Source organism: Hypanus sabinus, unplaced genomic scaffold, assembly GCF_030144855.1.
Source record: "Hypanus sabinus isolate sHypSab1 unplaced genomic scaffold, sHypSab1.hap1 scaffold_135, whole genome shotgun sequence".
NCBI classification, from domain to species: Eukaryota; Metazoa; Chordata; class Chondrichthyes; order Myliobatiformes; family Dasyatidae; genus Hypanus; species Hypanus sabinus.
Window position 1 is genome coordinate 638,506 of NW_026779420.1, and position 23,952 is coordinate 662,457.

The 23,952-nt window shown below is 43.7% G+C and overlaps 1 protein-coding gene and 1 non-coding gene across 2 annotated transcripts; one reads left to right on the forward strand and one right to left on the reverse strand.

The window, feature by feature from the left end:
* Positions 1–1,480: 1,480 nt before the first annotated feature.
* Positions 1,481–1,642, forward strand: LOC132386872 (U1 spliceosomal RNA). Its single transcript, XR_009509695.1, has one exon. It is a non-coding gene; the product is annotated as a U1 spliceosomal RNA (small nuclear RNA).
* A 7,916-nt stretch (positions 1,643–9,558) lies between these two features.
* On the reverse strand, positions 9,559–23,484 carry LOC132386859 (zinc finger protein 585A-like). The gene is made up of 3 exons (XM_059959202.1): positions 23,337–23,484; positions 19,871–20,037; positions 9,559–12,569 (listed from the first exon to the last, which is right to left on the reverse strand). Exon 3 carries the CDS (start codon positions 12,172–12,174, stop codon positions 10,447–10,449), a length of 1,728 nt encoding a protein of 575 aa, XP_059815185.1. The 5' UTR covers positions 12,175–12,569; positions 19,871–20,037; positions 23,337–23,484; the 3' UTR covers positions 9,559–10,446.
* Positions 23,485–23,952: the final 468 nt, after the last annotated feature.

Genomic DNA, 23,952 nt, shown 5'->3' on the forward strand with positions numbered 1-23,952 from the left:
ACAGAAGTGACAACAGTTCAGTTTCCTTCTGAGGTTCCAAAACAGAAGCTCAGTCTGTCTAATATCTCCACACAATTAAAATGGGGAATTGGTTTATTCTCATCAGGTACTGAACTTCCAGTGAAAATCTTGCCTGACGTATCATCCACACAGATCGATACATTACAACAGTACATTAAACTGATATACGACAAACCAATGAACTGTAGCAAATCATTCTGGCTGCAGAGAAAGTGCAGTGCAGATAGACATATGGTGCAGGGTCACGTCGAGTTACATTGTGAGGTCGAGTCCATTTTATCATTCATTTGGCTTGTAACCACAGACAGGAAGCCGTCCTTGAGCTTGTCATTACTAAGAACTGCAGCTCTTCTGTTTTCTCACTTTCTCGCGGCACTAGACAGGGATGTCCATTAAGCCCTTTATTACTTAATTTTGTATTGGAGCCTTTAGCTATAACACTATGTGAAGCTAAAAGTATTAATGGTGTCTCTATGAATGGAACCATACATAAGATTTCTCTTTATGCAGATGATCTTTTGGTTTTTATTTCAAATCTTGTGGAATCAATTCCTAATCTTTTGGAAACACTTAAAAGTTTTCAGTAAATTTTCAGAATATAAACTTAACTTGAATAAAAGCGAATTGTTTCCATTAAATGTCCCTGTTAGTACATATGATGATATTCCTTTTAGAATTGTTAATACATTTAGAAATTTAGGTATTATAATTACTAAGAAATATAAAGATCTCTATGAAGCGAATGTCGTTCCTTTAATGGACTCCATGAAACAACTTTTGATTTTTATATATTTTCCAAAATATACCTATCTTTTTAACTAAAAAAAAGTCGACCAAATTGACTCTCTTATTTCTTCCTTTATTTGGAACAATGAGAGACCAAGAATTAATAAGTATCATTTACAAAAAATGTTTTTGGTTATATTGGCTTGATAAGAACCAAAAAACATTCTGGGTTAATTCGGAATTTAAAGCTCTTAAACAATTTTATTTAACTTCAATTCTAGGAGCTCCATCACCTTTACAGCTCTCTAAAATTCCAAATTTAAATCTTTACCCGGTTATTAAACAATCCCCACGGATTTGGGTTCAGTTCCGTATTTTTTTAAATGTTAAACAATTTAAGATGTATAGTTTTTATATCGAAACTTTTCATTTAAACCTTCAACAACTGACCCCATTTTTCTCTTATGGAAAAGTAAAGGGATCCATTCTTTTACAGATTTATTTGGTGATGGTCGGTTGATGACCTTTGAAGAGTTAATTAACAAATTTTCTCTCGCTCATACACATTCTTTGCAATATTTTCAGCTTAGACATTTTTTACAACCATGTTTACCTAAGTTTCCATATTTACAAGAACCTGATTTGTTGGAAACCATTTTGAAATTGAATCCCTTAGTGAATGGTTCCATTAGCAGAATTTATAATTTATTTTTGTTACAAGAAGAAAACCTATATACTTACGGCAGGGAGCCGTCGGTGATCAGGAGGGCCGAGGTTCCAGGACGAAGCTATCCCATTGAACTCCGGGTGAGCTGACGCCTGCGATATCCCCAAATGCGGGATACTCGACTGCACAATTTGTGGTAGTGGGGAACTGCGTTCGCGCTCTCCCCTGAAAAAAAAAGAAAAAAAGAAGAAAACCTATCACTAAAGATTAAACGAGATTGGGAGAGAGAATTTAATATGACCTTTGTTAATGACGATTGGCTTCGAGTTTTGAAAAACGTAAATTCTTCTTCTCTTTGTGCCAACCATTGTTTAATTCAATTTAAAATCGTTCACCGTTATTATTTAGCAAAGGAGAGACTATCTAATGTATTTCCTAGTACAGAGAAATGCTGTGATAGATGTATAAATGAAGTATCTACTTTGTCACATATGTTCTGGTCATGTTTTACATTAAAATCGTTTTGGAAATCTTTATTTTCTCCAATTTCTAAAGCTCTGGAAATAAATGTATAACCTAATAGATTGACTGTTCCTTTTGGAATAGTTCCACATCATATTCAGGGTATTTCATCTTCAGATCAACATGTAATTGCATTTGTTACACTACTGACAAGAAGTGCTATTGTATTAAATTGGAAAGGTATTTCTTCCCCGACATTAATTGAATGTTTTTCTCAAGGAATACTATATCTTAGCTTGGAAACAATTCGAAGTAGAACTTCTGATCCTCGATTCGATCTTGAGAGAAGATGGGGATCTTTTGCCAAATATTATCATTTAATTCGAATTTCTTTATATAGTTTCCTTCCAATTTTATTTTTTCATAAATGTGAAATGGCGGTTGATGATTTAATTTATATTTAGATGATGGTCAAACGTCTTGCTCAGGGGTTTGATTTGCTATGAGTGATGAACAGACCTGATGGACAATGGGGTACAGAGTTAACAACCCCCTCCTGAGAACCATAAACTATTACTGTTGCTATGCTGACCATGAGAAAGAGAGACGGAAAAACATGTAAGAACATCGGCGACATATAAGGGAGAGGGGGAAATTGCTGATTAACCGTGTTGTGACTCCTTTTTGAATTATTTACTGTTTCGCTGCAAGGACAATAGTTTGCTCATAAACGTTCCTCAGTGGACTGAAGGAGTGGCCTTATTTGATGGACACGGTCATTCAGAATTGATGGATAGCTGAGTCCCCGTGAGTAGGCATAAAAAGACAGGTCTTAAGAGACACCCTTCAGACACACCAGTTGGACACTGACTGAGTATTGGATCCCACATGAAAGGTGGGGGCTTCTGAGACCGAACCAGGAGATTCGTCAGAAAAGCTCACAGTGTAAAATCAGAGCCGGTGGGGACTTGTGTCTGTGTTCACTCATGCCAGAGTGACGAGTCACCCACAGAAGAACGGTCTAGCTGAAGGACGGAGAGGTCATAACTGAATGACCACAAAGATACGACGAATTAAGAAAGCAAAGGAAGGTTTGCATGACTGTAGCTGTTACATCTCTCTCTCTCTCTCTCTCTCTCTCTCTCTCTCTCTCTCTCTCTCTCTCTCTCTCTCTCTCCAAAGATTACAATACAACCACCATAACTACATCAGCACTTATGAACTGAACTGAACTTGGTACTTTTCTATGACAATTTACTTACCCTTAGACATCGATAGAGCTTCTTTATTATTGACTATTATTATTCCTACACTTTTAGGTTTATTACTACTAACTTGTTTTATATATATATTTGCATTATTGATATGGTTTTGCTTATTTTTTTATTAATAAACACCTTTAGTTTGGTACCACCAGACTCCAACGAATTCTTCTTTCTCTGCTGGTTAGACACCCAGTTACAGGGTACATAACAGATTCCTAATGGATTTTTTCCCTTTTTTTGTAGTTAATGTTTTGTTTTCGGAATTAGATGGTTTTTTCCCCCTCCTATATATATATATATAGAATTTCCATTTTTATATTTTACGATCAGTTTTTTCCAGCTTTCTTAATTGTATAAATATTAATCTATTGAAGTTTGGTATCATTTTATAGCTGTATAAGATTGTACCAATAAAAAGATTCTAAGAATGAAAAAATGAATATGACAGAACAATAACTGTAACAAAGCATTATGACTGCAGAGAAAGCGCAGTGCATATAGACATATGGTGCAGGGTCACGTCGAGTTACATTGTGAGGCCGAGTCCATTTTATCATTCATTTGGATTATGACCACAGACAGGAAGCCGTCCTTGAGCCGGGTAGTTCGCGCTTTAAGGCTTTTGTATCTCTTCCCCGATGGGGGAGCGGGTTTGCAGCAAGAATGCCCAGGTTGTGAGGGTCCTTGAGTACATGGCCTGCTTTTCCGAGGCAGGGGAAGTGTAGGAAGAGTCCATGGAGTGGAGGCTTTTTTCTCTGATGTTCTCTGCTCTCCAAAGTTCTCTGCAGTTCCTTGCAGTCATGGGCAGAGCAGTAGCCATACGAAGGCGTGAAGTATCGACAAGAAGCTCAGAGACCTCGGCCTTCACCCTGCCTTGTGTAGCTGGATTCTGTCAGATCGCCGGCAGGTAGTAAGAGTGGGCTCCCTCACCTCTGTCTCTCGGACCCTCAGCACCCATACCCCACAGGGGTGTCTCCTTTCCCCCTCCTTTACTCTCTGTGCACCCATGACTTCTGTTGCCACCCACAGCTCCAATCTGCTAATTAAATTTGCTGACGAAACTACACTGATTGGCCTAATCTCAAATAATAACGAGGCAGCCTACAGAGAAGAAGTCATCACCCCGACACAGTGGTGTCAAGAAAACAACCTCTCTCCCTCATTGTGACAAAAACAAAGGAGCTGGTTGTGGATTACAGGAGGAATGGAGACAGGGACCAAACTCAACATTTCCAAATCTGTTATTGAGAGAAAATACATATTTTAATATTGATCATAACGCAATGTATTACTGTTAATGACATAACACATATTTATAGATTGTTACTGACTGAGAATCGTATAATTTGTGTTCCGTGTGTTATCTGAATGTACTTGCCTGTGATGCTGCCACAAGTCAGTGTTTCTCTGTCCCTGTACCTTCCCGTACTTGTGCACTTGGCAATAAATTCAAAAGGACCTGAGAAATGTCAGTGAGATTTGATTAGTGATGATCATCTTGGCAGCTCGGTAGGTCGTATGTATGCGACAGTACACTGTTAAATGCAAAACCCTGAACAGTGTTGATGATCAGAGGGATCTTAGACTCCAAGTTCATCGCTCCCTGAAAGAGACTGCACAGATTGATCGGGTGGTTAAGAAGGCAAATGGCATGGTTGTCTTTATTAGTTGAAGCATTGAGGTGAAAAGTCGGGAAGTTGTGTTGCAGCTGTTATGAGCCTGCGGTCGTACTGTGACTGTTTCTTTAAGAGCGCCGGTGTGAGGAGGCGGGACTATGACGTCAGTCACAGGCTGACAGCGCTGACTGTGGACTGAACCATAAGAGAGAGAGCGATCTGCAGAAGGATGTCGTGGCTTTGGAGAGGGCGCAGAAGAGTATGACCAGGACACTGCCTGGATTAGAGGGCATGAGCTATAACGAGAGGCTGGACAAACTTGTGTTGTTTTCTCCAGAGCGGCGCAGGCTGGGGTGAGACTGGATGGACGTTTATAAGATTACGAGAGGATTAGATAGAGTGGACAGACGATATATTTTTCCTGGTAGTTGAAATGTCTAACACATTTAAGGTGAGAGGAGATGTGAGCAGCAAGTTTGCTTCTTTTCACAGAGTAGTGGGGAGCTGGAGATCTGTCTGGGAGTGGGAGACAAAACCGGTCACGTGATCCCGATTCCTGATCAAGTTTTTCTGCCGATCTGCAGCATCTGCGGGTCACTGCTCTACGTGTCCGTGTAGCTTCATCTTTCACCCGTTCAGACAAGGCAGTGAGATCCGGATCGGTCACGTCGTCCCGTTGTGGTGGACAATATGTTTTTTTCTCGGCACTATTTGTGTACATGGCCTGCTTTTCCGAGGGAGTGGAAGTGTAGGAAGAGTCCATGGAGTGGAGGCTTGTTTCTCTGATGTTCTCTGCTCTCCAAAGTTGTCTGCAGTTGCTTGCAGTCATGGGCAGAGCAGTAGCCATACAAAGGCGTGAAGTATCGACAAGGAGCTCAGAGACCTCGGCTTTCACCCTGCCTTGTGTAGCTGGATCCTGGACTTCCTGTCAGATCACCGGCAGGTGGTAAGAGTGGACATCCTCACCTCTGTCTCTCTGACCCTCAGGACACATAACCCACAGGAATGTCTCATTGGCCCCCTCTTTACTTTCTGTGCACCCATGACTTGTGTTGCCACACTCAGCTCCAATCTGCTGACAGCAGTACATTGATTGGCCTAATCTCAAATAATAACTTTCAATCAAATTCCTCCTGTCATGGCTCGGTCCAAACAAACTAATCTCCTTCTTCAGGAGATTAGTCAGAGGAAGAGCGATAGCAGCGAAGTTCTTACAGAAGTTACGATAATATGCATCCTTTCCCAGAAAACTTCTAAGAGCCTTCTTAGCAGTCAGAATAGGAACTTGAGAAATTGCCTGGTCTTTTGCCCGAACAGGAGCCAACTTGCTTTGTCCTACAACATAGCCAAGACAGGTCACAGTGGCATGGCCAAATTCACTCATAGCTAAGTTAACTGTAAGGCTGGCCTGTGAAAACCTGTCAAACAGTTTTTCTACTGCAGAGATATGCTCTTCCCAGGTGTCACTCCCTGTGACTAAGTCATCAATATAGGCATCTGTGTGTTCTAATCCTCGAATTACAAAATCAATCATTCCCTGGAATGTTCCTGGAGCATTTTTCCTTCCAAAAGGCAAAACATTGTATTCATACAACCCAGATGGTGTCGCAAATGCAGAAATTTCTCTACCTCTGTCCATCAATGGAACACACCAATATACTTTCAACAGATCAATCTTTGTAAGAAATTATCTATTCCAACCTTATCGATGCAATCATCTACCCTTGGGATAGGATAGGCATCTGTTTTTGTTACTGAATTTACCTTCCTATAATCAGTGCAAAATCTAACTCTACCGTCAGGTTTGGGCACAATAACGCAGGGTGATCTCCAATCTGATGCTGAAGGACTAATAATACTATTTTTCAGCATATATTCAATTCCTTGCTCAGCCAATTTACACTTTTCTACGTTCATGCAATATGGGTGTTTAATCGGTTTGGCTTGACCAATATCTACATCCTATACTGCAACCGTGGTTTGCTTGGGAACATCGGGAAATCAATCTTCAGAATTAATTCCTTCAGCTGTTGTTGTTGCTTTGCTGCAGCTGAGCCAACTTGTTATGAATGTTTTCTGGAACAACTGAGTTCATTAGCCTAACTGGGACCACGTTTGTCTTGTGAAAATTCCCAGACGAGTCGATTGTTTCATTCTCAGGGTTACCAGATCCATATGTTTTGACAACAACACTCACAGATGGTGCCTGCTTGTCAAAATAAGGCTTTATCATATCTATGTGTACTACCTGTGTTAGTTTACGTCGGTCGGGTGTTTTAATAACATAATTCACATCATTAATTTGAGAGACTATTTCATACGGTCTATTGAATTTCGCCTGAATGCAGGTATAAACCACAGTGGGGCCATAGTTTACCCACAGCTTGACAAATGTGACAGGTTCTGCAAAAGGTCACAACATCTTTCCTCAAATTAGGCCAGTAGAATTATTTCATAATCCTGTTTGCAGTTTTATTCACTCCAAAATGTTGATCTAAGGGCATACTGTGGGCCACAATAAAACTTCAGTCCTATAAACTTTAGGAACAACAACTTAGTGAACAATTGTCTATTCCTCACTCGCTGGAATAGCAGGAGGCCCTCACATCCTCATTAACACTCCGTCCTTGAGATAATACCCTCCTGGCACTTTCTTAATCTCATCATCTGACAGAGTTGTTTCTTTTAAAGCTTCAGTCTAAGGTTCTCAGTTCTGTTCTGCTATAAACTCCTTCCTAGGCTGGCATAAATCTTCCTCATCAGACTTACTACCTGAATCCTGTTGAAACAATGAAAACAGAAAAGTCCCTGACAAGTCATCATAACCTGAATCCCGATTTTGGCTATCATGGGCATCAGAATCATGCTGCACAGAACCATCTGCGTCAGCAGACATTTTAGCCATACTGCGAGTTCCTGCGCAGGAAGGATAAATGTTAAAATCCATCTGTGGGTCGTCAGTGGTCGGCTTAGTTGTCAATTGCACTGCAGAAACAACTTTACCATCTGCCAGGTCATTCCCTAACAGCAAAGTAACATCTTCCATCGGTAAACTGGAGCACAATCCGATCTCAACAGGTCCCGAAACCAACCCTGACTGTAAAGTTACCTTGAGCAACGGCACAGAAACCACACCGTTCCCAATGCCTTTAATAAGATTTACCTCACTAGTGTCAGACTCATCACCAAACTTTAGAACGCTGTCTAATATAAGTGACTTAGAAGCCCCAGTAACTCGAAGAATTTTCACTGGTAGCAGGGTTGACCCTTCCTTTACTAATACAAACCCATCAGACATAAAATGATCGAACACCTTCTTAACTCGGTCAGACCTCTCAGTCCGTAACTGAGCCTCAACAGAATGTTCAGAACCCTGTGGGTTTATAGGTGCTTCAACATACTGATCACAGGCATTCGGGACTGACTCCTTTTACTTTTCCTATCTGAGCTTCAACAGAATGTTCAGAACCCTGTGGGTTTAAAGGTGCTTCAACATACTGAACACAGGCATTTGGGACTGCCTCCTTTTCCCTTTTCTTCCCCAGGAAGGAACAATTAGCCATCAAATGACCAGCTTTCTTACAATAGTAACAAGGAAGACCAGAATATGTCTCCTTCAACTGTTTCCCTTCATCATTACTCTTTTCACTAGTTCCAGCTTTAATTTCTGGTTTGCCCTGGTTATCCCTGCTACTCTTTTGGAAGCTCGTACTCTGGGTGAATTTGACCTTGTGGGTTAAAGCAAACATCTACTAATCCGGCAGACTCCTGCAAAGTGGCAGCATCCTTTTCATCTGAATACGCTGTATGTCATCAGGGACGCAGCCTTAGAATTAATCAATTAAAACCAACTCTTTCAAGCTGTTAAAATAATCATTTATATTTTTACATGTGCACCAGCGGGTAATACACACAAACTTCTCATAAGCAAATTCCATATACGTCCGGTTCCCAGATTTCCTCAAATTTCTGAACTTCTGCCTGTATTATTCTGGGACCAACTCGTAAGCTTTGAGCACAGCCTGTTTCACTATGTCATAATCAGCTGCTTCATCAACTATCAAAGCAGAATAGGTTTGCTGAGCCTTCCCCTTAATTACACGTTGGAAGAGAATAGGCCAACCCTCTTTTGACCACTTTAAATTCTGAGCAACCTTCTCAAAATGCTGCAAGTATTTATCAACATTTGCCTTGTCAAATGGAGGTACCAATTTAACTTCCCAACTGGCCTCAAACTTATCACTAGAGTCTAACGCTAGACCCCTTTGCTGCAATCTCTCTATCTTTTCCAGCTCGAACAGCCTCTGTCTTTCTGCTTCCTCCCTCTGTTTTTCTGCCTCTCCAGCCTTAAATTGCCTCTGCCTTTCCGCAGCCTCCATCTTTAATTTTTCTCACTTGTACTGGAGCTCACGATGTTTACTTTCAGGAAATACCTCCAACTCCTCCACTTTAAACACACCCTCAGATACATAATGTTCAGCTATTATCCTCTGCATCTGTGCCCTCCTCATTGTCAATTTCTCCTTAGAAAGTTTTAACCTTCTAGCAAGACTCAACAACTCAATCGTTCTGGCGTCCTCCAATGCCTCAGAGGTTGGCGCTTCCACAAGCCTATCAGCATCCGCTGCTGATTTTCCACACGCAAATAAATCAAAAGGGATTTCCCCAAGTAAATCGATAATAAATCAATCAAAACGCCCCAAATTTGTTCATATTTCGGACGCAGGCCCCAATTTTATTAGGAACCATAAAACTTTAGAAACAAACCAGCAGCAATAGAGTTCACACTGGAGTCTGTTTTTTTATGTAAAAACCACTCTCTTTATTAGTATGTACTTATTATATAGAAACTTGAGCAAGATAAACAAAAGTTCACAGAGTAATGTGTATATATGTGTGTAAATGTAACTCCCAAACTATTGAGATTAGGGGAATCGAGACTGGGAGTCCTGAGATGGTAAAGTATGAAAGTTCAGTTCATTCACGGAATAGGTGATGTGAGAGAGATGTTTGTAATCCAGGCTAAATGTCGAGAGAAGGCAATTATGTTCCACAGGTTCCACGGTGGTAAAGCGAGAGAACAGTTGCTGTAGATTTTATCCGTCGTTCCAAATCCACATACAAATTATCTTCGAAAATGACTTATCAAAAGGGGTACTGTCTTCAAGTGAATTACCACAACACACCCAGGCAAGGGTTAACACATCAGTGGTCTTCACAGGATATCCCAATCAGATCCACTCCTATGGATCAAACGAGGTGACAACCCCACATTCGATGTACATTATGTTGAATCAATAATTAACCCACCCTTGTGGGCATAGGAAAGTCACAAATAGTGACCCTTGGCCACTAGTTCCTTTGTGTTGACTGTTCCATTTCTCCTCCTTCGTTTCTGTCTGGCTCTGAGTGTCTGTGTCCTCGGTTAATATTAAACAAGCTGCGAGTCAGTCTCAGTCTCTCTCTCTCTCTCTCTCTCTCTCTCTCTCTCTCTCTCTCTCTCTCTCTCTCTCTCTCTCTCTCTCTCTCTCTCTCTCTCTCTCTCTCTCCTCTCTTCTCTCTCTCTCTCATATAAAATAACAGTCCACAGCAAACGATACCTAGGGATACTTAACAACATCCACTCCCCATTGTGAACTGACTGATGTGCCAGTAGTTGGGATGACTGAATGTATCCGTTCGCACATTCTTAGCAGCTGAACGGCCTCTCCCCTGTGTGAACTCGCTGATGACTATGAAGGCTGGATGACTGAATGAATCCCTTCCCACATTCCGAGCAGGTGAATGGCCTCTCCCCAGTGTGAACTCGCTGATGTCTCTGTAAGTGGGACGTCTGAGTGAATCTCTTCCCACATTCTGAGCAGGTGAACGGCTTCTCCCCAGTGTGAACACGTTGATGATTCTGTAGGTGGGATGACTCCCTGAATCTCTTCCCACATTCTGAGCAGGTGAATGGCCTCAACCCAGTGTGAACTCGCTGATGTCTCTGTAGGCTGGATGACTGAGTGAATCCCTTCCCACAGTCCGAGCAAGTGAATGGCTTCTCCCCAGTGTGAACTCGCTGATGTCTCTGCAGGTGGGATGACTGAGTGAATTCCTTCCAACATTCTGAGCAGGTGAACGGCTTCTCCCCAGTGTGAACTCGCTGATGACTCTGTAGGTGAGATGACTCAGTGAATCTCTTCCCACATTCTGAGCAGGTGAACGGCTTCTCCCCAGTGTGAACTCGCTGATGTACCAGTAAGTTGAATGACTTAGAGAATCTCTTACCACAGACGGAGCAGGTGAAGGGCTTATCCCTAGTGTGAATTCGCTGATGTCTCTGTAGGTGGGATGACTGAGTGAATCTCTTCCCACATTCTGAGCAGGTGAATGGCTTCTCCCCAGTGTGAACTCGCTGATGACTCTGTAGGCGGGATGACTCAGTGAATCTCTTCCCACAGACTGAGCAGGTGAATGGCTTCTCCCCAGTGTGAACTCGCTGATGATTCTGTAGGCGGGATGACTCAGTGAATCTCTTCCCACAGAATGAGCAGGTGAACGGCTTCTCACCAGTGTGAGCTCGATGATGTACCAGTAAGTTGGATGACTTACTGAATCTCTTCCCACAGACGGAGCAGGTGAATGGCTTCTCGCCTGTGTGAACTCGCTGATGTGTCTGCAGGTTACATGACAGAGTGAATCTCTTCCCACATTCTGAGCAGGTGAACGGCCTCTCTCCAGTGTGAACACGCTGATGAATCTTTAGGGTGGATGACCGATTGAATCCCTTCCCACAGACGGAGCAGGTGAACGGCTTCTCCCCAGTGTGAACTCGCTGGTGTCTCTGTAGATGGGATGTGTGAGTGAATCCCTTTCCACATTCTGAGCAGGTGAATGACCTCTCCCCAGTGTGAACTCGCTGGTGTCTCTGTAAATGGGATGTGTGAGTGAATCCCTTCCCACATTCTGAGCAGGTGAACGGCTTCTCCCCAGTGTGAACTCGCTGATGAAGCCGTAGGTTGGATGACTGAGTGAATCTCTTCCCACAGACTGAGCAGGTGAACGGCTTCTCCCCAGTGTGAACTCGTTGATGACTCTGCAGTTTGTATGAAAGAGTGAATCTCTTCCCACAGTCTGAGCAGATGAACGGCCTCTCTCCGGAGTGAACTCGCTGATGTCTCTGTAGGTTGGATGACTGAGTGAATCTCTTCCCACAAGTCGAGCAGGTGAATGGCCTCTCCCCAGTGTGAACTCGCTGATGACTCACTAGGGTGGATGAGTGAGTGAATCCCTTCCCACAGTCCGAGCAGGTGAACGGCTTCTCCCCAGTGTGAACTCGCTGATGACTTTCTAGTTTGGATGACTGAGTGAATCCCTTCCCACAGACTGAGCAGATGAACGGCTTCTCCCCAGTGTGAACTCGCTGGAGCGCCATTAGGTGAGATGACCGAGTAAATCCTTCCCCAAAAATTCAGCAGATGACCATCCTCTGCCCAATGGAAACTGACTGGTGTGTCCACAGGTGGAATGACCGACTGAATCCCTTCTCACACACAGAGCAGTTGAATGTCCTTTCCCAGTGTGAAATTGCTGATGTAGCTTCAATTGAGGTGACCGAGTGAATCCATTCCCATTGAGTGAGCAGGTGAACGGTCTTTCTCCTGTCGAAAATGACGGGCGTGCCAGTTGGTCAGATGACCTAGTTGATCCCTCCCCTCAGTCTGAGCAGGAAGGACGGTCGACTCCACTGTATAAATATCTGGATAGAGACAGCAAAACTGGCGTATCGTGTTTGAGATTCCTGGAGACAAATTCCTTTTCGTTTTTAACCTGTAAAAAGATTTACAAAATCAATCAATGGGCGTAGGAAAACATTTCATATGAGATCACTTCAGTTGCCAAGGTGTGATCTGACATCACACTGTTACATTGAGGTTCAACCCAAGTTGGACAGAGAAATCATCTCCTGACTGGGCACAGTGCTGGTATCTGGAATGACCATCAGACTGTCTGATGTCCTTCCTTTCTCTATAAGAATGGGGCATTTCTGCCATCTCCAATTCGTGACGTGGCTCAGTTTGACTCTCTCCATGGGTATTATCCCCATTTCCCACTGAGCTGCATGGGTTCCTGGCGCCACAGTAACTGAAACACTCTCCCGGAATTAGACTTTGTTGACATGCAGCTGGGATTTTCTTTTACCTGCTGTCAATTTAAAGTTCCAACAGTTTTAAAGCTTTCTGAAGATTTCCTGTCCGGATGAATGGTTGGTCTGCACAGCTGATAAAATGAACTATATGAATAATAGTATTATTTCATGTTCTTGTCACAGAATCAAGAAAGGTACAACACAGAAACAGGCCCTTTGTTCCATCTAGTTTGTGTTGTTCTATTTAAGCAGTCTGTTCCCATACCCCGACCATCCAGGAACCAATACAATCCTCTTATATGTTGAAGTTGAGCACGCATGCACCAGTTAGGTTGTCTGCTCATTCCACACCTGGATGATCGTCTGTTTCAAGAAGTATCCCCTCATGTTCACCTTAATGTTTCACCTTTCACCCTTAATCCATGGCCTCTGGTTGTATTTCCCCCCAATATCAGTGGGAAAACCCATTTTTGAAAAGTGAAAAAGCTTCCATTTACCCCATGTATAACTCTCATAATTTTGGTACAGCTTCATCAAATCTTCTCTCAATTCTTCTACATTGCAAGTAATAAAGTCCTGTCCTGTTCAATGTTTCCTAATAACCCAAGTCTTCTAGACCTGGCAACATCCTTGTGAATTTTCTCTGAACTCTTTCAACCGCTTTTATATCTTTCATGTAGGTTCGTGAACAAAACTACACACAATACTCTAAAATGGGCCTCACCAGTATCTTCGACAAGTCAAGAAAACATCCGTTTATTGTTTTCATTACTTTGGTTCATGAAGACCAATGGGCTGATTTTTTTCCCCATCACTATCTAACTATGATACCAGTTTCAGTGAATTAAGTACATATATTCCCAGGTCCCTTTCTTCTACAAAACTCCTCCGTGCCTGACCAGTCACCGTGAGAGACCTCCATTGGTAGATAATACCAAAGTGCAACACCTCACACTTGTCTGCATTAAATACATTTTTCCATTTCTTAACCCATTTTCCCAGCGGGTCCAGATCGCACTGCAAGCCATGATAGTCTTCCTCACTGTCCACTACACCACCAGTCTTGGTGCGATCTACAAATCTGCTGATCCGGTTAAACACACCATTATCCAGATTTTTGATATAGATGACAAACAACATCAGATCCAGCACTGATCCCTATGGCTCACCACTAGTCCCTGGCCTCCGGTCAGTGAGGCAACCATCTGCTACCACACTCTGGCTTCTCCCAAAGACAGTGTCTCATCCAATTTACTATCTCGTCTTGAATGCTGAGTGACTGAACAGCTGAACAACATTGGCGTCCTCCAATCCTCCAGTATCTCACCTGCCACTAAGGATGATTTAACATTCTGTGGTAAGGCCCCAATAATTTCTGCACTTGTCTTCCGCAGGGTCCCATGGAACAACTTGTCAGGCCCTGGGGATTGATCCACACTAATTTGCCTCAAACCCCTCCACCTCTGTAATCTGTACAGGGTCCATGAAGTTGATGCAGCTTTGCCTCAATTCTACAGACTCCGTGTCCATCTCCTGATTAAATACGGATGCAGAAAAAAATCTTCCACATCTATTTTGTCTCCTCATATGGATTACCATTCAGATCTTCCAGAGGAATAATTTTTCCCTTGCAATCTTTTTGCTCATAACATATCTGCAGAATGCATGAGGATTCTTCTTCACCTTGTCTGCTTAGGCAACTTCATGTCTTCTTTTGTTTCGTTCATAAGAGTTCACTTCAACTTCATGTAATTCATAAGTGCCCCATTTATTCCTCTCTGCCTGTAAATGGTCTGAACATCCTTTTTATTGATCAGGGAGAGGAAAGCCAAAGCGGTGATAGAGTTGCATGCTGGGAGGTGGGGGTAGGTGGGAGTAAAGTAAAGGTGCAGGGGCAATGGGAGTCTGACTAACAGAACAGAGAGTGGACAGGTTGTGGAGGCAGTTGTTGTTCAGTCCTCAGACAAAGTCAGGAATGAAAACGTTGAGCATGGTGCAGTGAATATGCTGAGCCCTGAATATTTCAATACAAGGAGCAGCGTAGGAAAGGCGGATGTGTTCAGGGCATGGATCAACACCTGGAATCAACACTAGGACCTGGCAACTGTGGACTGTGACATGCTGCTTTATGGCAAAAGTAAATGCTTGTTAAATGGGAGGCCTTCAAAGTGAAATCTTGAAAGTACAAAGCGGGTATGCGCTTGTCAGAATAAAAGGTAAAATAGAAACTGTAGGGAAACTTGGATTTCAAGAGATATTTAGATCCTGGTGAAGCACAAAGTGAATGGAGTTGCATAACAGGGATAGGCAGGCAGTTTCTTATGGAGCATAGGAAAAGCAAGAGAACACATAAGAAGTAAATCAGGATGTCTAAAATGTGTGGGAGTCCCACACATTGATTGGGGCTTCAATACTGTTAAAGGTCTAGATGGGTTAGAGATTGTGAAATGTGTTCAGAAAAGCTTTCTAAATGAATATATAGATATACCAACTAGGGAGGATGTAATATTAGATCTCCTATTTGGAAATGAGCTAGGGGAGGTGACGGAAGTGTGCGTAGGGGAACACTTTGTTTCCATTGTTCATAACGTCATTAGTTTCAACTTGATCATGGACAAAGATAGATCTGGTCCTCGGGATGAAGTTATAAACTGGAAAAAAGCCAGATTTGAAGAAATGAGAAAGGATCTAAAACGCGTAGATTGGGACAAGTTGTTCTCTGGCACGAATGTGATTGGTAAGTGGGAGGCCTTCAACGAAGAAATTTTGAGAGTGCAGATTTTTTTTTGTTCTTGTTAGGGGTAAAGGCAATACGAATAACTATAAGGAACCTTGGTTCTCGAGGAATATTGGAACTCTGATAAAGATAAAGACATATATGTATAACATGTATAGGCAACAGGGAGGAAATAAGATGCTTGAGGAGTATAAAAAGAGTAAGAAAATATTTGAGAAAGAAATCAGGAGGGTTAAAAGAAGACATGAGATTGCTTTGGCAGTCAGGGTGAAGGATAATCCTAAGAGCTTCTACAGGTATGTTAAGAGCAAAGGGATAGATAAATCCCCTGGACCTGACAGGGTATTCACTCGGACTTTGAAGGAGACTGGTGTTGAAATTGCAGGGGCCCTGAGTGAAATACTTATAATGTCGATATCCACCGGTCAGGTGCCGGAGGATAGCTCTTGTATTTCCGTTGTTTAAAAGTGGGTCAAAAAGTAAGCCGGGAAATTATAGGCCGGTAAGTTTGACATCTGTAGTAGGTACATTATTGGAAGGGGTACTAGGAGATAGGGTGATAGACAGGGACTTAACAGGAAAGTGGATGAAGGGAAGGCAGTGGATGTTGTATACACGGACTTCAGTAAGGCTTCTGACAAGGTCCCGCATGGGAGGTTAGATAGGTTGATTCAGTCGCTAGGTATACATGGAGAGGTAGTAAATTGGATTAGACATTGGTTCAATGGAAGAAGCCAGAGAGTGGTAGTGGAGGATTGCTACGCTGAATGGAGGCCTGTGACTAGTGGTGTGCCACAGGGATCAGTGCTGGGTCCATTGTTCTTTGTCATCTATATCAATGATCTGGATGCTAATGTGGCATTAGCAAATTGGCTGATGATACAAAGATTGGAGGTGCAGTTGACAGTGAGGAAGGCTTTCAAAGCTTGCAGAGGGTTGCAGGAATGGGCTGCAAAAATGGCAGATGGAGTTTAATGCGGACAAGTGTGAGGTATTGTACTTCGGAAGGTCAAACCAAGGTAGAACATACAAGGTAAATGGTCGGACAATGAGGAGTGCAGTAGAGCAAAGGGATCGGGAAGTACAGATTCATAATTCCCTAAAAGTTGCGTCACAAGTAGATAGTGTTGTAAAGAGAGCTTCTGGTACTTTGGGCTTTATGAATCAAAGTGTTGAGCATAAGAGTTGGAATGTAATGTTGAGGTTATTTAAGACATTGGTGAGACAGAAATTGTGAGACAGAAATTGGTGAGACAGATTGTGTGCAGTTTTGGTCACCTAATTACAGGAAGGATATAAATAAGATTGAAAGAGTGAAGAGAACGTTTACAAGGATATTGCCGGGACTTGAGAAACTGAGTTACAGAGCAAGGTTGAATAGGTTAAGACTTTATTCCCTGGAGCGTAGGAGAATGAGGGGTGATCTGATAGAGGTGTATAAAATTATGGTGGGTATAGATAGACTGAATGCAAGCAGGCCTTTTCCACTGACGCCAGGGGAGAAAGACAAAGAGAGGTTATGGTTAAAGGGTGAACGGGGAAAAGTTTAAAGGGAACATGGCGGGGGGCTTCTTCACACAGAGACTGTTGGGAGTGTGGAAAGAGCTGCCAGATGAAGTGGTGAATGCAGGTTCACTTTTAACAGTTAAGAAAAACTTGGACAGGTATATGGATGACAGGGGTATGGAGGGATATGGTCCAGTTGCAGGTCCGTGGGACTAGGCAGAAAAATGATTTGGCACAGCCAAGAAAGGCCAAAAGGCCTGTTTCTGCGCTGTAGTGTCCTTTGGTTCTACGGATCTAGCCCGCCAGGAGTATCTTATAAAGAACTTATCGTTTCCAACTCCATCAGCACCATCGACAGCCCATTCCACGCACACCATTTGCGTAAAAGAAACTACCCCTGACATCTCCTCTGTACCTACTTACAAGCTCCTTAAAACTATGCCCTCTCGTGCTATCCATTTCAGCCCTGCGAAAAAGCCTCTGACTATCCACACGATCAATGCCTCTCATTATCTTGTATATCTCTATCAGGTCACCTCTCCTCCCAGGTCGCTCCAAGGAGAAAAGACGGAGTTCACTCAACTAATTCTCATAACGCCTGCTCTTCAAATCCTGGCATCAGCCTTGTAAATCTCCTCTGCACCATTTCTATGGTTTCCACATCCTTCTTGTAGTGAGGCGACCAGAATTGAAAACAAGGCTCCGTGGGGTCTGACCAGGGTCCTATATAGCTGCAACATTACCTCTCAGCTCTTAAACTCAATCCCATGACTGATGAAGGCCCATGCACTGAACGCCTTCTTGAATATAGAGTCTACCTGCGTAACTGCTCTGAGTGCCTTATGGACTCGGACCCCAGGATCCTGCTGATCCTCATATACAAAGACCATTACTGATGATCTGGAACCCAGAAAGATCCCAGTTACAAACGGCACTTGGCATTTCAGTATTGTTGATGTACGTACAGTATGGGATGAGGTGGAGAGCGCTAGGTGTGACGAGAGGGAGGGAGAGAGAGGCAGAGAGGGAGGGAGGGGGGAGAGGGCTGGGGTCAGAGAGAGTGAGAGAGAGCGAAGTGGGGACAGCTTAGGATGAGCGGTGCATTTAGAGGGTGAGAGAGAGAGGAAGACAGTGTGGGATACGGGTGCCAACAGGGAGATTGCATGGGAGAGCAAGGGGAGAGGGTAAGACTGGAAGAGAGATTGAGAGGGAGAGGGTTAGAAATGGAGGAGCTTACAGAGAGGCAGAGGTGAGAGAGACGAGTTTGAGTGAGGTGACAGGGTGCATGAGAGAGGAGGACATGGAGAGGGGAAGACAGAGGGTGACTGAGATTGGGAGTGGGATAGCAGGTGATAGGGGTAGGGACAGGGATTGTGGGATGGGAGAGAGAATGGAAGAGTAAGATGAACAGATGGACAGAGGGGAGAGAGTGTGAGAAATGAAAAGAGGCATGAGAGAGTGAAGAGATGAAGAGAGACGAGAGAGGAGTACGATTTGTTAATAGAGGAGTAGAGGCAGTGGTGAGAGTAGAAAGCGAGGAAAGTGGTGATAGAGAGTGGGAGACTAGTCGAATAGGGTGTAACAGAGGGGTAGAGAAGGGGGGAGAGGGAGAAAGGCGATGAGGAAGCAAGGATGATTGAGAGGGGTGATGATAAGGAAGGGGTGAGGGAGAGGCGAGATGGTGACGGCGAGAGGGAGAATGAAGTAAGGGCTGGGGTAGAGGGCCGGATAATGAAGAGGGACTGGGAGGAGGGAGTGATGAGGGAGCCAGTGTATGTAGCCTGGAGTGAGGGGGAAAGGCGAACAGATGGTGTGCCTGATTAGAATTGTTTGACTATCTTTTTATTCAGTCCTGACTTGCGCGATCGTAAATCATGTATGTTCACAAGTCACCGAACAAATCCACCGTGAGATTACGTTTCCACGCCGGGAGTTTGACCACGTACAGTTCGGGTCTCCATTTCTGACAGCGGGGAGTTTGACCACGTACGGTTCGGGTCTTCATTTCCGACAGCGGGGAGTTTGACCACATACGGTTCCGGTCTCCATTTCGGACATCGGGGAGTTTGACCGCATACTGTTCGGGTCTCCATTTCGGACAGTGGGGAGTTTGACCGCATAAGGGGACCTACTGCAGGTCACAGCAGCATGTCAACCGCAGCTAATGCCGGGGTGTTTCCGTTTCAGATGACGTGAGGAAGGAGTTGATCTCGGGTTTGTGTCAGTCGAGGGCTGGTTGCAGTGGGAAAGGGCCGGACCAAGCCGGACAGCAAACAGATAATTGGTAGGAAGCAGAGGGTGAGAGGCTGTTTCTTGAACTCCATTTCCGAGCTTAGTAACGTTCCCTGGGGTTACGCCCATTGTTACTTGTCATCTAGGTCAATAACTTGGTTAAGAAAGTACAGGGTATGGGTGGAGAGTTTGCAGCAAGTTCAAACAATTACTCTTTTTGAAAGACAGTCAGCGTAAATACTCCCCTATCTTTCCCTCTCCCCACTCAGAACTGATCTAAAGCTACTTCAGGAGAGGCAAGATCTTGAACTGAGTAAACTCTGTGAGTGAGATGGACTGGTTTTCAATGGCTGTGCTGCTCGGAGCTTATTACCAGGAGTGATTTTGACTGGGTCTGACAGAGACATAACTGGTTCTTCTGGGCACATTCAGTCTCACTCCAACTATTTCCTACCTTCCTTTGTACAGGCATGTAACGTCTAAAGTGTTTGAGTAAATGACACTCACCAAACTTTCTCCTGACTGAATCCTGGAATCTCCGATTCGGAAGAGTCCTCTCCAGTTGATGCTCTCAGTCCTCGGGCTGGTTCACTTGTTGCTGTTCCCTCGTCTTCAGTCGTGGTTTGTTTCCAGTTGGGGTTCTTCTTCAAATAAATCTCTCACCGCAGGTCTAACTTTAGCATAAAAGATAATGAAGCACATTATCAATAAAAAAGGAGGACCAAGCTTGTCTACTAAATGTTACTAAGAACAAAACTGACTGATATTTAAATTTTGAAGGCAGATATAATGATCTCAGTGAACAACCTTTTATTGACCCTCACACATCACAAAATGATATGGGATAAGAAGGAGCCATCATTCAGTCATGGTAAAACATAAGATACAGGAACACAATTAGGTGATTCCATCCAACTGTTCTGCCCCACCACTCAACCATGGCTGAGAATTATTCCAACAGCATATTCCTGACTTCCTTCTGTAACCCTGACGTGACTTAGCAATCATGAATATATTAATCTATGTCATAAATACACTCAATGGCAGCCTCAACCTACCCCTGCGGCAACAAATTCTACAGATCAGACAGCTTTTGGCCATTGTTGTTCTTATCTCAGTTTTAAACGGAAGCATTTTTATTCTGAGATTGTGCTGTAAGATTACAGACTCTCCGTCTGAAGGAAACATCCTCTCCATGTCCACTGTATCCAGTCTTTTCAGCATTCGGCAGGTTTACTTAACAATATATTGCCCCCACCACCCCCACCGTCACTCTGAAATTCATTGAGAACCATCAAATGCTCCTCATACATAAAGCCGATCATTCCTGAGATTATTTTTGTAATCCTTCTTAGCAATAACCGTACTGAACACATTTCCAGGAAAAACAGACAAATAGGTACCAGGATAATTTACAAGGAAAAGTTCTGCTTTCATCACTGTTCTACTATCACCGAACGAGTCATTTCCATTTGCTTGATTTCCACCGAGTGACAGACAGGTGACAGTGAGGGGGGGGGGGGGGGGGTGGTTTCCAAACACAGTTTGGACACCAAAGCTCACGAGTCTATTTCTACTGTTGTAAAGACGGATCAGCACATTTACTCATAGCCTCTCCCTGTGAGGATGGACTGGTAACCCATCTTCTCCTCAGTAGCAGTCTTTGCTTCCAATGGAACTCCAGGAAAAAAAAACCCCAATAGATCCCAGACCAGGAATACTCTCTCAACACCTCATAAGACCAAGCAGCTCGATCTCCGGGTCCTTTTTACCTGGATCAAAAACTGTGATATCCAGTTCCCAACCTCACAGGGTCAAACAGCTGAACCTCGCCCCCCCCCCCCTCCCCACATCTCACATTGGGTAGTGAAATCCCTGATTTCCCCACAACCAATGTCCAGCTGCTCGAAATTTCAGCTTTATTGCAGTAGGATGGCCATCCAGCTCCATCTGTAGAAGCACTAACCAAAGTCAGAGCCAAAACACCGACAGGTCCATATGCCTGGAATGCCGATCACAGGATTATAGCCCAAGCACCAACTCTCCCAGTACACTTTGCTGCCAGTAAAATGCTGCAGTGTGTCAGCCAGTCACAGTTCAATTACCAGCAACTCCACACTAATGCATTCCAGAAAACAAAGAACGATTCTGGAAATGACTCAACGAGGCCAAAGGTACAAAAGAACACTTCACAATGAAGACAACTGTTGCAGGAAAAATTGCTGATGGATAATATTGAGGTGTGGGATACAGGGTGGACAGAAGTTGACTGAGATGGTTGATGTATATCACTGAAGCGGGCGGGGGGTGGGGGTTAGGAGACTGGACAGAGGTTGAACGAGATGGGCCGGGATGAGCAGATGGAACCAGGTTGGAGAAGGGATCAAGGACAATCACTGATGGTCCTCCAGTAACACACAGATACTGAATTAATAGTATATACTACTGCATAAAAGATTCTAAAATGACAAAGTTAGAGCAACCAATAAGAATTTTGCCATATATACTTTGATGCTCACCTATTTTTACATCAACACACCATAGAAGTTTTTTTTGAAGAAGTTACGAGGAACGTTGACGAGGGTAAGGCAGTGGATGTAGTCTATATGGACTTCAGCAAGGCCTTTTGACAAAGTTCCACATGGAAGGTTAGTTAAGAAGGTTCAGTCGTTAGGTATTAATGCTGGAGTAATAAAATGGATTGAACAGTGGCTAGATGGGAGATGCCAGAGTGTAGTGGTGGATAATTGTTTATCGGGATGGAGGCCAGTGACTAGCGGTGTGCCTCAGGGATCTCTTTTGGGCCCAATGTTGTTTGTAATATACATAAATGATCTGGATGATGGGGTGGGAAATTGGATTAGTAAGTATGCCGATGATACTAAGGTAGGAGGTGTTGTGGATAATGAGGTGGGTTTTCAAAGCTTGCAGGGAGATTTATGCCGGTTAGAAGAATGGTCTGAACGTTGGCAGATGGAGTATAATGCTGAGAAATGTGAGGTTCTACATTTTGGCAGGAATAATCCAAATAGAACATACAGGGTAAATGGTAGGGCATTGAGGAATGCAGTGGAACAGAGATCTAGGAATAACAGTTCATAGTTCCCTGAAGATGGAGTCTCATGTAGATAGGGTGGGGAAGAAGGCTTTTGGAATGCTGCCCTTTATAAATCAGAGCATTGAGTACAGAAGTTGGGATGTAATGTTAAAATTGTACAAGGCATTGCTAAGGCCAAATTTGGAATATTGTGTACTGTTCTGGTCACCGAATTATAGGAAAGATATCAATAAATTAGAGAGAGTGCAGGGACGATTTACTAGGATGTTACCTGGGTTTCAGCACTTGTTACAGAGAAAGGTTGAACAGGTTAGGTCTCTATTCATTGGAGCGTAGAAGGTTGAGGGGGGATTTGATCGAGGTATTTAAAATTTTGAGAGGGATAGAGAGAGTTGACGTGAATAGGCTGTTTCCATTGAGAGTAGGGGAGATTCAAACGAGAGCACATGATTTGAGAGTTAGGGGGCAAAAGTTGAAGGGAAACACGAGTGGTTATTTCTTTACTCAGAGAGTGAAGAATGAGTTTCCTGTAGAAGCAGTAGAGGCCAGTTCAGTTGTGTCATTTAAGGTAAAATTGGATAGGTATATGGACAGGAAAGGAGTGGATGGTTATGGGCTGAGTGCAGGAAGGTGGGATTAGGTGAGATTAAGAGTTCGGCACGGACTAGGAGAGCTGAGATGGCCTGTTTCCGTGCTGTGATTATTATATGGTTATAGAAAATTCCCCATCCAGATACTTCACGCCTTTGAACGGTAACAGCTCCGCCCGTGACTGTGAGGAACCGCGGAGACCTTTGGATACAGATCAGCACATCACAGAAACCATCCACCCCCCTAGACTTCACAGTCGCTCGGTAAAGCAGGCAATGAAATCAAAGATGCCCACAACATGGGACGTTCTCCTTTCTCACCCACCCCAGTCCGGGAGAAGACACAACAGCCAAAAATCTCCAGGTCAAATGCAAGGAGCCTCAGGAAGCGAGGCGAGTTGGGGGAAGTTAACGGGACTCAGGGGCCAACATCAGATTTCCCCAGCACAATAAGAAGGAAGTATCACCACCCATCCGGGAACTTTCAACACACCACGTGATCTTGCATCACAAAGCAAGATCTGCGGCACCCAGCCTCACGTGAGCTGTTGGCGGAAGTTCCATTTCAATTTTACGAAAATAGACAGCCTGGGCTCCTGGTTTGGATCATTCAATGTAGATTAAGTGAAGTCGACACATTATTGACGAGGCCATATAACTGGGTACTAAATGAATTATTGGCTTTCAGTTCGGTGCTCACGACCAACATCAGATCTCCTCGCTCGGGATCGGTCTCAATACTACCGATGGGAAAGTGATATCTCTGGCCTGCAGGTAGTGATCCCGAACCCGGCTCCTCGACCCAGGAGTCGAGGGACCTTTCCCTATACCGCAGACTGATCGCTTCAGCACTGAGCGGAACCGAAAACACAGTCACCCGGAGACAGTTAGCATGCGCGCAGTGATTGTTGCATCATACGGAGGGCGGGGCCTCGGAAACA